At 39.4% G+C, this 14,272-nt stretch overlaps 1 protein-coding gene across 4 annotated transcripts in view; it reads left to right on the top strand.

Moving 5' to 3' along the window:
* The window catches only part of LOC133620300 (oxysterol-binding protein-related protein 7-like), a 99,843-nt gene that overhangs the window by 29,689 nt on the left and 55,882 nt on the right, over window positions 1-14,272 (top strand). For all 4 annotated transcript variants that reach the window (XM_061981671.1, XM_061981669.1, XM_061981670.1 and 1 more), the window contains 5 exons: window positions 994-1,151; window positions 7,923-8,042; window positions 8,788-8,841; window positions 13,481-13,594; window positions 13,955-14,101. In XM_061981671.1, the coding sequence (XP_061837655.1) occupies window positions 1,014-1,151; window positions 7,923-8,042; window positions 8,788-8,841; window positions 13,481-13,594; window positions 13,955-14,101 (573 nt within the window). In that variant the 5' untranslated portion in view covers window positions 994-1,013. The remainder of the gene's footprint in view (window positions 1-993; window positions 1,152-7,922; window positions 8,043-8,787; window positions 8,842-13,480; window positions 13,595-13,954; window positions 14,102-14,272) is intronic.

Here is a 14,272-nt window from a genome sequence, read left to right on the forward strand (position 1 = left end):
CTGTTAGTAATGTTAGCGTGTCATATGCTGTTAGCAATGTTAGCGTGTCATATGCTGTTAGCAATGTTAGCGTGTCTGTATTCTGTTAGCAATGTTAGCGTGTCATATTCTGTTAGCAATGTTAGCGTGTCATATTCTGTTAGCAATGTTAGCATGTCGATATGCTGTTCGCAATGTTAGTGTGTCATATGCTGTTAGCAATGTTATTGTGTCATATGCTGTTACCAAAATTAGCATGTTATATGCTGTTGCGAATGTTAGCGTGTTATATGCTGTTAGCAATGTTAGCTTGTCTATATGCTGTTAGCAATGTTAGCTTGTCTATATGCTGTTAGCAAGGTTAGCGTGTCATTTGCTGTTAGCGTGTCATATGCTGTTAGCAATTCTGCGTGTAATATGCCGTTAGCAATGTTAGCGTGTCATATGCTGTAAAATGTTAGTGTCATATGCTGTTAGCAATGTTAGCGTGTCATATGCTGTTAGTATTTTTAGCATGTCGTATAATGTTAGCAATGTTAGCATGTATTATGCTGTTAGCAATGTTAGCGTGCCAAATGCACACATACAAAGTCTCCAACGCAGAAGTTTATTAGAAAGTATCCATTGACAAACGTGTCCACATCATTCAACTTACTGCATCATGAACTTAAGGCAATGTATTGCTGTGACCACTAGGTGTCACCACTCCACTTCAACTTAAAGACAGTCCATTCCAGAGGTGGATAATAGTGTTTTCATTGTTGTCACGGTTACAGTATTGGTAAGGTATCAGAGGTGTAATAGATGTATCAGGACAACCCGTAGTTACCATAGCAACACACACAATAAGCTAACAAATAAGTACTATGTCCATGACTCCGAATGATATCAGATCTACATCAGTATCGGCCAACAGTCCATGCTGAAAGTAAAGAAGTTTTATTTCCGTCTTTTATTCTGACTTCACTGTTGAAATATTATTAATATAAATACTATTTCTTGTGTGGTTGCTAGGCAACAAGCATCATTACATCATGGAGCCTCAGGAGTGTCCGCCATCTCAGAGCAGCACCCGGTCCAGCATCTCAGTCTTGGACCAAATTCCTGCCAAGGTCTTCAAGGCTGCACACTCCAGGAGCAGCAGTGCTGGATCCACCAGACATTCCAAGCAGGTACCAGATGTAGACCTGCACAAGACTCTCATGCTTGTAGACCTGCACAAGACTCATGCTTGTAGACCTGCACAAGACTCAGATGGTTGTAGACCTACACAAGACCCCGATGGTTGTAGACCTACACAAGACTCCGATGGTTGTAGACCTACACAAGACTCCGATGGTTGTAGACCTACACAAGACTCCGATGGTTGTAGACCTACACAAGACTCCGATGGTTGTAGACCTACACAAGACTCGGATTGTTGTAGACCTACACAAGACTCGGATTGTTGTAGACCTACACAAGACTACCGTGGTTGTAGACCTACACAAGACTACCGTGGTTGTAGACCTACACAAGACTACCGTGGTTGTAGACCTACACAAGACTCCCGTGGTTGTAGACCTACACAAGACTCCCGTGGTTGTAGACCTACACAAGACTCCCGTGGTTGTAGACCTACACAAGACTCCTGTGGTTGTAGACCTACACAAGACTCCTGTGGTTGTAGACCTACACAAGACTACGGTGGTTGTAGACCTACACACGACTCCGGTGGTTGTAGACCTACACACGTCTCCGGTGGTTATAGACCTACACACGACTCCGGTGGTTGTAGACCTACATTAGACTCCTGTGGTTGTAGACTCACACCAGACTCCTGTGGTTGTAGACTCACACCAGACTACCGTGGTTGTAGACTCGCACGTGGTTGTAGACTCACACCAGACTCTCGTGGTTGTAGACTCACACGTGGTTGTAGACTCACACCAGACCCCGGTGGTTGTAGACCTACACACGACTCCGGTGGTTGTAGACCTACACATGACTCCGGTGGTTGTAGACCTACATTAGACTCCAATCGTTGTAGACTCACACCAGACTCCCGTGGTTGTAGACTCACACGTGGTTGTAGACTCACACGTGGTTGTAGACTCACACCAGACTCCGGTGGTTGTAGACCTACACCAGACTCCCGTGGTTGTAGACCTACACAAGACTCCGGTGGTTGTAGACCTACACAAGACTCCGGTGGTTGTAGACCTACACACAACTCCGGTGGTTGTAGATCTACATCGACTGCGGTGGTTGTAGACCTACACACGACTCCGGTGGTTGTAGACCTACACACGACTCCGGTGGTTGTAGACCTACACACGACTCCGGTGGTTGTAGACCTACATTAGACTCCAATCGTTGTAGACTCACACCAGACTCCAATCGTTGTAGACTCACACCAGACTCCCGTGGTTGTAGACTCACACGTGGTTGTATACTCACACCAGACTCCCGTGGTTGTAGACTCACACGTGGTTGTAGACTCACACCAGAATCCGGTGGTTGTAGACCTACACACGACTCCGGTGGTTGTAGACCTGCACCAGACTCCGGTGGTTGTAGACCTGCACCAGACTCCGGTGGTTGTAGACCTACACACGACTGCGGTGGTTGTAGACCTACATTAGACTCCCGTAGTTGTAGACTCACACCAGACTCTCGTGGTTGTAGACTCACACCAGACTCCCGTGGTTGTAGACTCACACGTGGTTGTAGACTCACACCAGACTCTGGTGGTTGTAGACCTACACACGACTGCGGTGGTTGTAGACCTACACACGACTCCGGTGGTTGTAGACCTACACACGACTCCGGTGGTAGTAGACCTACACATGACTCCGGTGGTTGTAGACCCACATTAGACTCCAATCGTTGTAGACCTACACCGGACTGGGGTGGTTGTAGACCTACACCAGACTCCAAGGGTTGTAGACCTACACCAGACTCCAAGGGTTGTAGACCTACACCAGACTCCAAGGGTTGTAGACCTACACCAGACTCCAAGGATTGTAGACCTACACCAGACTCCAAGGATTGTAGACCTACACCAGACTCCATGGGTTGTAGACCTACACCAGACTCCAAGGGTTGTAGACCTACACCAGACTCAGGTGGTTGTAGACCTACACCAGACTGGGGTAGTTGGAGAACAACACTAGACTCTCATGGTTAAAGACCTACACCAGACTGGGGTGGTTGTAGACCTACACTAGACTGGCGTAGTTGTAGACCAACACTAGACTGGGGTAGTTGTAGACCTACACTAGACTGGGGTAGTTGTAGACCTACACTAGACTGGGGTAGTTGTAGACCTACACTAGACTGGGGTAGTTGTAGACCTACACTAGACTGGGGTAGTGGAGACCAACACCAGACTGGGGTAGTTGGAGACCAACACCAGACTGGGGTAGTTGGAGACCAACACCAGACTGGGGTAGTTGGAGACCAACACCAGACTGGGGTAGTTGGAGACCAACACCAGACTGGGGTAGTTGGAGACCAACACCAGACTGGGGTAGTTGGAGACCAACACCAGACTCTCATGGTTGGAGACCAACACCAGACTGGGGTGATAGGAGACCAACACCAGACTGGGGTGGTTGGAGACCAACACCAGACTGGGGTGGTTGTACAAACCCCGTTTCATTATGAGTTGGGAAATTGTGTTAGATGTAAATATGAACGGAATACAATGATTTGCAAATCATTTTCAACCCATATTCAGTTGAATATGCTACAAAGACAACATATTTGATGTTCAAACTGATAAACATTTTTTTTTTTGTGCAAATTATCATTAACTTTACAATTTGATGCCAGCAACACGTGACAAAGAAGTTGGGAAAGGTGGCAATAAATACTGATAAAGTTGAGGAATGCTCATCAAACACTTATTTGGAACATCCCACAGGTGAACAGGCAAATTGGGAACAGGTGGGTGCCATGATTGGGTATAAAAGTAGATTCCATGAAATGCTCAGTCATTCACAAACAAGGGTGGGGCGAGGGCAGAGGTGGGTAGTAACGCGCTACATTTACTCCGTTACATCTACTTGAGTAACTTTTGGGATAAATTGTACTTCTAAGAGTAGTTTTAATGCAACATACTTTTACTTTTACTTGAGTATATTTATAGAGAAGAAACGCTACTTTTACTCCGCTACTTTTATCTACATTCAGCTCGCTACTCGCTACTAATTTTTATCGATCTGTTAATGCACGCTTTGTTTGTTTTGGTCTGTCATAGTGCCTGCGTTTCAACAAATACAGTCACTGGTGACGTTCACTCCGTTCCACCAATCAGATGCAGTCACTGGTGACGTTGGACCAATCAAACAGAGCCAGGCGGTCACATGACCTGACTTAAACAAGTTGAAAAACTTATTGGGGTGTTACCATTTAGTGGTCAATTGTACGGAATATGTACTGTACTGTGCAATCTACTAATAAAAGTTTCAATCAATCAATCAAAAGTGTGAAGGAAAAAATACCCTTTTTTTTCAACCGAACATCCCGTCAAAAGCCTAAAGACTGACTGCACAGTTCCTGTCTTCACAATAAAAGTGCCGCTCCATCGCGCCTGCGCTTTCAAAACAAGAGTCTCCGAAAGCCAGCGCAAACAAGCTAGCAAGCTACGGAGTTTGCCGCCAATGTATTTCTTGTAAAGTGTATAAAAACAAATATGGAAGCTGGACAAATAAGATGCTAAAAACCAACCACTTTCATGTGGTATTAGACAGAAAGGAGGAACTTTTTTTCTCCATTTGAAAACGTGGACGCTATCAGCACTACTGTCTGATTCCAATCAATGCAAGTCATCAGAATCAGGTAATACACCAACTTATATTCTTGTCTTCATGAAAGAAAGGAATCTATATGTGTTAAACATGCATGTATATTCATTAAAACACCTTTAACATGTAAACAAAAACGGCAAAATAAATAAATATAAATTATATACTGTATATATATATGTGTATATATATATATATATATGTGTGTGTATATATATATATATATATATATATATATATATATATATATATGTGTGTGTGTGTGTGTATATATATGATATGTGTGTGTATGTTACTCATCAGTTACTCAGTACTTGAGTAGTTTTTTCACAACATACTTTTTACTTTTACTCAAGTAAATATTTGGGTGACTACTCCTTACTTTTACTTGAGTAATAAATCTCTAAAGTAACAGTACTCTTCCTTGAGTACAATTTCTGGCTACTCTACCCACCTCTGGGCGAGGGTCACCACTTTGTCAACAAATGCGTGAGCAAATTGTTGAACAGTTTAAGGAAAACCTTTCTCAACCAGCTATTGCAAGGAATTTAGGGATTTCACCATCTACGGTCCGTAATATCATCAAAGGGTTCAGAGAATCTGGAGAAATCACTGCACGTAAGCAGCTAAGCTCGTGACCTTCGATTCCTCAGGCTGTACTGCATCAACAAGCGACATCAGTGTGGAAAGGATATCACCACATGGGCTCAGGAACACATCAGAAACCCACTGTCAGTAGCTACAGTTGGTCGCTACATCTGTAAGTAAATAAATAATGTGTTAGTTGTATAGCGCTTTTCTACCTTCAAGGTACTCAAAGCTCTTTGACAGTATTACCACATTCACCCATTCACACACATATTCACACACTGATCAGTAACTACAGTTGGTCGCTCCATCTGTAAGTGCAAGTTAAAACTCTCCTATGCAAGGCGAAAACCGTTTATCAACAACACCCAGAAATGCCGTCGGCTTTGCTTGGCCTGAGCTCATCTAAGATGGACTGATACAAAGTGGAAAAGTGCTCTGTGGTCTGACGAGTCCACCTTTCAAAATGTTTTTGGAAACTGGACGTCATGTCCTCCGGACCAAAGAGGAAAAGAACCATCCGGATTGTTATAGGCGCAAAGTTGAAAAGCCAGCATCTGTGATGGTATGGGGGTGTATTAGTGCCCAAGACATGGGTAACTTACACATTTGTGAAGGCGCCATTAATGCTGAAAGGTACATACAGGTTTTGGAGCAACATATGTTGCCATCCAAGCAATGTTACCATGGACGCCCCTGCTTATTTCAGCAAGACAATGCCAAGCCACGTGTTACATCAACGTGGCTTCATAGTAAAAGAGTGCGGGTACTAGACTGGCCTGCCTGTAGTCCAGACCTGTCTCCCATTGAAAATGTGTGGCGCATTATGAAGCCTAAAATACCACAACGGAGACCCCGGACTGTTGAACAACTTAAACTGTACATCAAGCAAGAATGGGAAAGAATTCCACCTGAGAAGCTTAAAAAATGTGTCTCCTCAGTTCCCAAACGTTTACTGAGTGTTGTTAAAAGGAAAGGCCATGTAACACAGTGGTGAACATGCCCTTTCCCAACTACTTTAGCATGTGTTGCAGCCATGAAATTCTAAGTCAATTATTTGAAAAAAAAAATAAAGTTTGAGTTTGAACATCAAATATCTTGTCTTTGTGGTGCATTCAATTGAATATGTGTTGAAAAGGATTTGCAAATCATTGTATTCCGTTCATATTTACATCTTAACACAATTTCCCAACTCATATGGAAACGGGGTTTGTAGATCTACACGCGACTCCAACGGTTGGAGACCTGCACAAGACTGGGGCGGTTGGAGACCTGCACAAGACTGGGGCGGTTGGAGACCTGCACAAGACTGGGGCGGTTGGAGACCTGCACAAGACTCCAATGCTTGTAGACCTGCACAAGACTCCAATACTTGTAGACCTACACAAGACTCCAATGCTTGTAGACCTACACAAGACTCCAATGCTTGTAGACCTACACAAGACTCCAATGCTTGTAGACCTACACAAGACTCCAATGCTTGTAGACCTACACAAGACTCCAATCCTTGTAGACCTACACAAGACTCCAATCCTTGTAGACCTACACAAGACTCCAGTGCTTGTAGACCCACACAAGACTCCAATGCTTGTAGACCTACACAAGACTCCAGTGCTTGTAGACTCACACAAGACTCTCATGGTTGTAGACCTACGCAAGACTCCAATGCTTGTAGACCTACGCAAGACTCCAATGGTTGTAGACCTACGCAAGACTCCAATGGTTGTAGACCTACATACGACTCCCATGGTTGTAGACCTACACAAGACTCCCATGGTTGTAGACCAACACCAGACTTCCATGGTTGTAGACCTACACAAGACTCCCATGGTTGTAGACCTACACAAGACTCCCGTGGTTGTAGACCTACACAAGACTCCCGTGGTTGTAGACCTACACACGACTCCCATGGTTGTAGACCTACACACGACTCCGGTGGTTGTAGACCTACACACGACTCCAATGGTTGTAGACCTAAACAAGACCCGAGGTGGTTGTGGACCTACACAAGACTTGCATGGTTGTAGACTTACACTAGACTCCAATCGTTGTAGACCTACATAAGACTCCAAGGGTTGTAGACCTACACAAGACTCCAAAGGTTGTAGACCTACACAAGACTCTCATGGTTGTAGACCTACACTAGACTGGGGTGATTGGAGACCTACACCAGACTGGGAAGGTTGTAGACCTGCACAAGACTCTCATGGTTGCTAGCTACTAGTTCAGGCTAGCTAGCTGATGTTGTTGTCTGAGGCTTTTAACTGACTTTCACTACGCCATCTGGTGGTCATCACAGAGTTGTGTTCACACTAAATCGAAACAATTAGTCACTTATGAATATTTTAGTACTACATGAAATATTTACTTTGTTGTACATTAAACAATAAATCTCATTTAAAAATATTTCAAAGTAAAACATGTATAATTAATACTAAATGTTTACGATGAATACAAATATTCACAGTATTATTATATTTTGGTCAAGAGAATAAAAAACACAAATATATTGAATAAAAAACACAAATATATTGAATGTTTTGGTGAAATATGTGTGATGTGTAGTTTCAGGACTGGGAAGTTGTGGAAGATTTCCAGAACTCTGTGGTGGACTCCAGTGTACCTGGTCTGTGTGAGGGAGTACTGATGAAGAGGAGGAAGTACCCGCTCAAAGGCTGGCACAAGGTACACACTACTGCAGTACTGCACTCATAATACTGCACAGTACTGCACTTGTCAAATTCTAGTACTGCACTTGTCATACTCTAGTACTGCACTCATAATACTCGAGTACTGCATTCGTCACTCGGCATTCGTCACTCGAGTACTGCACTTGAGTATTGCACTCGTCCTACTTGAGTACTTCACTCGTCATGCTCGAGTACTGCACTCGTCATACTCTAGTACTGCACTCGTCATACTCGAGTACTGCACTTGTCAAACTCTAGTACTGCACTTGTCAAATTCTAGTACTGCACTCATAATACTTGAGTTCTGCACTCGTCAAACTCTAGTACTGCACTCGTCATACTCTAGTACTGCAGTCATTAAATTCTAGTACTGCACTCGTCAAATTCTAGTACTACACTCGTAAAATTCTAGTACTACACTCGTCATACTCTAGTTCGGCACCCGTCATACTCTAGTTCGGCACTCGTCAAACTCTAGTACTGCACTCGTCATACACTAGTACTGCACTCGTCATATTCTAGTACTGCACTCGTCAAATTCTAGTACTGCACTCGTCATACTCTAGTTCGGCACTCGTCATACTCTAGTTTGGCACTCGTCATACTCTAGTACTGCACTCGTCAAACTCTAGTACTACACTCGTCATACTGTAGTACTACACTCGTCATACTGTAGTACTGCTCTAGTACTATCAAATACTTGGATGTACTTTAACGTGTTATACTTCTTTGGATGTCAGAGATACTTCATGTTGGAGAAAGGTGTTCTGAAGTACTCCAAGACTCAACAAGATGTATGTATACATCCATCCATGATCTACTCTTCTACACTCTATGATCTCTGTTATCAATATCAACTATTAAATATCATATCATTATTATTATTCATCTTAATATTTTAACATTATTGATCAAGATCATTATCATTTTAATACTGCAATCATTTATTGATTTGTTTGATTTTTTTAAGTGTTTGTTATTAAATGTCAACATTAATATTGTCAGTATTAATGGCCTAAATATTAATCAATATTAATATAATTATATAAGATTCATATGATATATACATGTATTAGTATTATTGATATAATTATATAAGATACATATGATATATACATTTATTATTATTATTATTATTATTGATATAATTATATAAGATACATTTGATATATACATTTATTATTATTATTGATATAATTATATATGATACATATGATGTATACATTTATTATATATTATTATTATTATTGATATAATTATATAAGATACATATGATATATACATTTATTATATATTATTATTATTAATAATATAATTATATAAGATACATATGAAATATACATTCATATGATATGATAGCTCAGTTACATCTCTTTTTATTACCAAATATGTGTTGTGTTTTATGTTGCACGATTGCACCAAGAAAAATTCCTAGTTTGTGAACCCGTTCTCAAAAAATGGCAATAAAACTATTCTGATTCTGATTCTGATTAGTATTATTATTATTGATATAATTGTACAAGATACATATGATATATACATTCATTAGTATTATTATTATTTATATAATTATATAAGATACATATGATGTATACATTTATTAGTATTATAATTGTTATTGATACAATTATATAAGATGCATATAATGTATACATTTATTACTATTATTGATATATTTATATAAGATACATATATTATTTACATCCATCCATCCATCTTCTTCCGCTTATCCGAGGTCGGGTCGCGGGGGCAGCAGCCTAAGCAGGGAAGCCCAGACTTAATTATTTACATATATTAGTATAAATAATACAAAATTATTACATGTATACGTTTATTAGTATTATTATTACTATTATTGATATAATATACATATATTATATACATTTATTAGTATTATTACTGTTATTGATATAATTGTATAATATATACATGTATTAGTATTATTGCTATTGATATAATTATATAATATACAGATAGGGATGATACTCGAAACCGATTTTCCCGGTTGTTCGATAAGAAAAGAACCGAGTCCTCGGACTCGAATCCCTTTTTGAGAACCGGTACCCGTTATCAAGACCACTATAGTAAAGAAAAAGAGTTGGTTCTTTATTTGAATCCCTGGGAACGAATCCCGTCCCGACCAGAAATGCCCCGTGGAACATCACAAGAAATGACGTCACGTAGCTCAGTCATTAGGCGCAGATAGCGAAAGCAGGAAAAACAATGGACCGGAAAAAGCGCTCCAAGGTGTAATAAAGTTCAAAACAAAAGGTATAATCCAATGAATAACTTTACTGAGAGATTTGAGCAGAGTACAAACACATGACGAACACTTTTACGATCAACCGGAAACATAGCAACCAGGCTAGCAACGCACCTCCTTTACGGCAGCTGTCGCAATGTTCTTAAAGCAACCGCAGCACATACTGTACATATCTATATACAGGTAAAAGCCAGTAAATTAGAATATTTTGAAAAACTTGATTTATTTCAGTAATTGCATTCAAAAGGTGTAACTTGTACATTATATTTATTCATTGCACACAGACTGATGCATTCAAATGTTTATTTCATTTAATTTTGATGATTTGAAGTGGCAACAAATGAAAATCCAAAATTCCGTGTGTCACAAAATTAGAATATTACTTAAGGCTAATACAAAAAAGGGATTTTTAGAAATGTTGGCCAACTGAAAAGTATGAAAATGAAAAATATGAGCATGTACAATACTCAATACTTGGTTGGAGCTCCTTTTGCCTCAATTACTGCGTTAATGCGGCGTGGCATGGAGTCGATGAGTTTCTGGCACTGCTCAGGTGTTATGAGAGCCCAGGTTGCTCTGATAGTGGCCTTCAACTCTTCTGCGTTTTTGGGTCTGGCATTCTGCATCTTCCTTTTCACAATACCCCACAGATTTTCTATGGGGCTAAGGTCAGGGGAGTTGGCGGGCCAATTTAGAACAGAAATACCATGGTCCGTAAACCAGGCACGGGTAGATTTTGCGCTGTGTGCAGGCGCCAAGTCCTGTTGGAACTTGAAATCTCCATCTCCATAGAGCAGGTCAGCAGCAGGAAGCATGAAGTGCTCTAAAACTTGCTGGTAGACGGCTGCGTTGACCCTGGATCTCAGGAAACAGAGTGGACCGACACCAGCAGATGACATGGCACCCCAAACCATCACCCAACCATGCAAATTTTGCATTTCCTTTGGAAATCGAGGTCCCAGAGTCTGGAGGAAGACAGGAGAGGCACAAGATCCTCGTTGCCTGAAGTCTAGTGTAAAGTTTCCACCATCAGTGATGGTTTGGGGTGCCATGTCATCTGCTGGTGTCGGTCCACTCTGTTTCCTGAGATCCAGGGTCAACGCAGCCGTCTACCAGCAAGTTTTAGAGCACTTCATGCTTCCTGCTGCTGACCTGCTCTATGGAGATGGAGATTTCAAGTTCCAACAGGACTTGGCGCCTGCACACAGCGCAAAATCTACCCGTGCCTGGTTTACGGACCATGGTATTTCTGTTCTAAATTGGCCCGCCAACTCCCCTGACCTTAGCCCCATAGAAAATCTGTGGGGTATTGTGAAAAGGAAGATGCAGAATGCCAGACCCAAAAACGCAGAAGAGTTGAAGGCCACTATCAGAGCAACCTGGGCTCTCATAACACCTGAGCAGTGCCAGAAACTCATCGACTCCATGCCACGCCGCATTAACGCAGTAATTGAGGCAAAAGGAGCTCCAACCAAGTATTGAGTATTGTACATGCTCATATTTTTCATTTTCATACTTTTCAGTTGGCCAACATTTCTAAAAATCCCTTTTTTGTATTAGCCTTAAGTAATATTCTAATTTTGTGACACACGGAATTTTGGATTTTCATTTGTTGCCACTTCAAATCATCAAAATTAAATGAAATAAACATTTGAATGCATCAGTCTGTGTACAATGAATAAATATAATGTACAAGTTACACCTTTTGAATGCAATTACTGAAATAAATCAAGTTTTTCAAAATATTCTAATTTACTGGCTTTTACCTGTATACAACATGACATCTCCCTTTTTTAACTTTTGTTTTTCTTTCCTTGTAAACAAAACAAAATCACACTGTATATGTGTTGTCTGTCTAATTATAAATAATGCAGACGAGGCGTGTTGGCTGAGTTCTTGACGTTTACTTTCACAGCGTGCTCAAAACCTCATTCTTAGCTGCCGGGTGGCGACATGCAACAACACTTTTCGGGGCTACAGCGCATGCTCGTCACTCCCGTTGCATGCTGGGTAGTGTAGTTGTTATTTTCCCTAGCTCATAACATCACATCTTCCCCCTATAAAGAAATAATGTTAACTCAATAAAGTGTATTTCTTTTTTTAGCTTTAGCTTTTCATTTTTTAGCATTGTAACCACATTTGCAAACAACTTTTCTCTTCACAGAATTTTCTTTCAATAAAGAAATAAAGTGCAACAATGTCAAAGCATCATAACAAACAGTTATGTCAAATAGCAGCAGAAGTGCAGTATTATTTTCAGTTTTGTGCCCAAGGGACTGATTTTATTTAACACTATATTATTATTTATACACCTATAGTGATCACAGAGACAGGTTGTTTTTGTGTTACTGTATATATTTGTTTTTCTGAAAAATCCCACTTAATATACTTTGGGTAACAACAGTCAATATTTATTTATTTTATTTAATTTTTTTAGGGTGGTAAAAGTCAATATTTATTTATTTATTAGATTTTATTTTTTTCTTATATATTAAAAGTGAGCTTTTGTTAAACCAAATATTGTGTGTTTTTTTCCATATACAACAACCTATCTGGACTCGATAAGAGAATCGATAAGGAATCGGTTCGATAAGAGGATTTGATAATAGGCTCGAACTCGATAATTTCTTATCAAACATCATCCCTATATACAGATGATATATACATTTATTAGTATTATTGTTAATATTAATACATATGACATACGTGTATTAATATTATTACTATTGATATAATTATATACGATACATATATACATATGTTAGTATTAATAATACTAAATTATTACATATATTACATATGATCTATACATTATTATTGATATCATTTTATAAGATGCATATGATATATACATTCTTTAGTATTATTATTGATAAAATTATATAAGATACATATGCTATATACATTGATTAGTATTATTATATTGATATAATTATGTAAGATACATATATACATATATTAGTATTAATAATACTAAATTATTCCATATATTACATATGATATATACATTGATTAGTATTATTACTATTATTGATATAATTATATAAGATACATATGATATAGACATTTATTAGTATTAATAATCCTAAAAACATGAATAAAAAATGTTTTATTGATTCCTAGTTGGTAAATGTCAAATATTTGTGTGAGAAATATGTTTTCCATGTCAGCTTCAGAGAGGAAAAGTCCACGGCTCCATGGACGTCAGCACGGCCGTCATGTCCGTCAACAGAAATTCTAAACGCATCGACTTGGACACCGGAGACAACCTCTACCACCTGAGGGTAAATTACACAAATATCAGATTGAATAATCAATAAGTTGAACAACCTTTACCACCTGAGGGTAAATTACACAAATATCAGATTGAATAATCAATAAGTTGAACAACCTCTACCACCTGAGGGTAAGTTACACAAATTTCAGATTGAATAATCAATAAGTTGAACAACCTTTACCACCTGAGGGTAAATTACACAAATATCAGATTGAATAATCAATAAGTTGAACAACCTCTACCACCTGAGGGTAAATTACACAAATATCAGATTGAATAATCAATAAAGTTGAACAACCTCTACCACCTGAGGGTAAATTACACAAATATCAGATTGAATAATCAATAAGTGTATTGATACGTGCAGGCCAAGAGCAGTGACATGTTCTACATCTGGCTCACCAAGTTGTCAGCACATCGAGTGTACCGTAAGAAGGAGGCCATGGACATCCAGAGAGGACTTCTTCTCAGCAGCATGCCAAACATGGCAAACATGGCACACAGGAGAATTTCTGTGAGTACTTCATTATCAACGATTAATATCAATGATCAATATTAATGATCAATATCAATGATCAATGTCAATTATCAATATCAATGTTCAATATCAATGATCAACATCAAATAATATCAAATATCAATATCTAATATCAACATCAAATATCAATATCAAATCATACTAATA

The sequence above is a fragment of the Nerophis lumbriciformis genome, linkage group LG24 (genome assembly GCF_033978685.3).
Source record: "Nerophis lumbriciformis linkage group LG24, RoL_Nlum_v2.1, whole genome shotgun sequence".
Lineage (NCBI taxonomy): Eukaryota > Metazoa > Chordata > Actinopteri > Syngnathiformes > Syngnathidae > Nerophis > Nerophis lumbriciformis.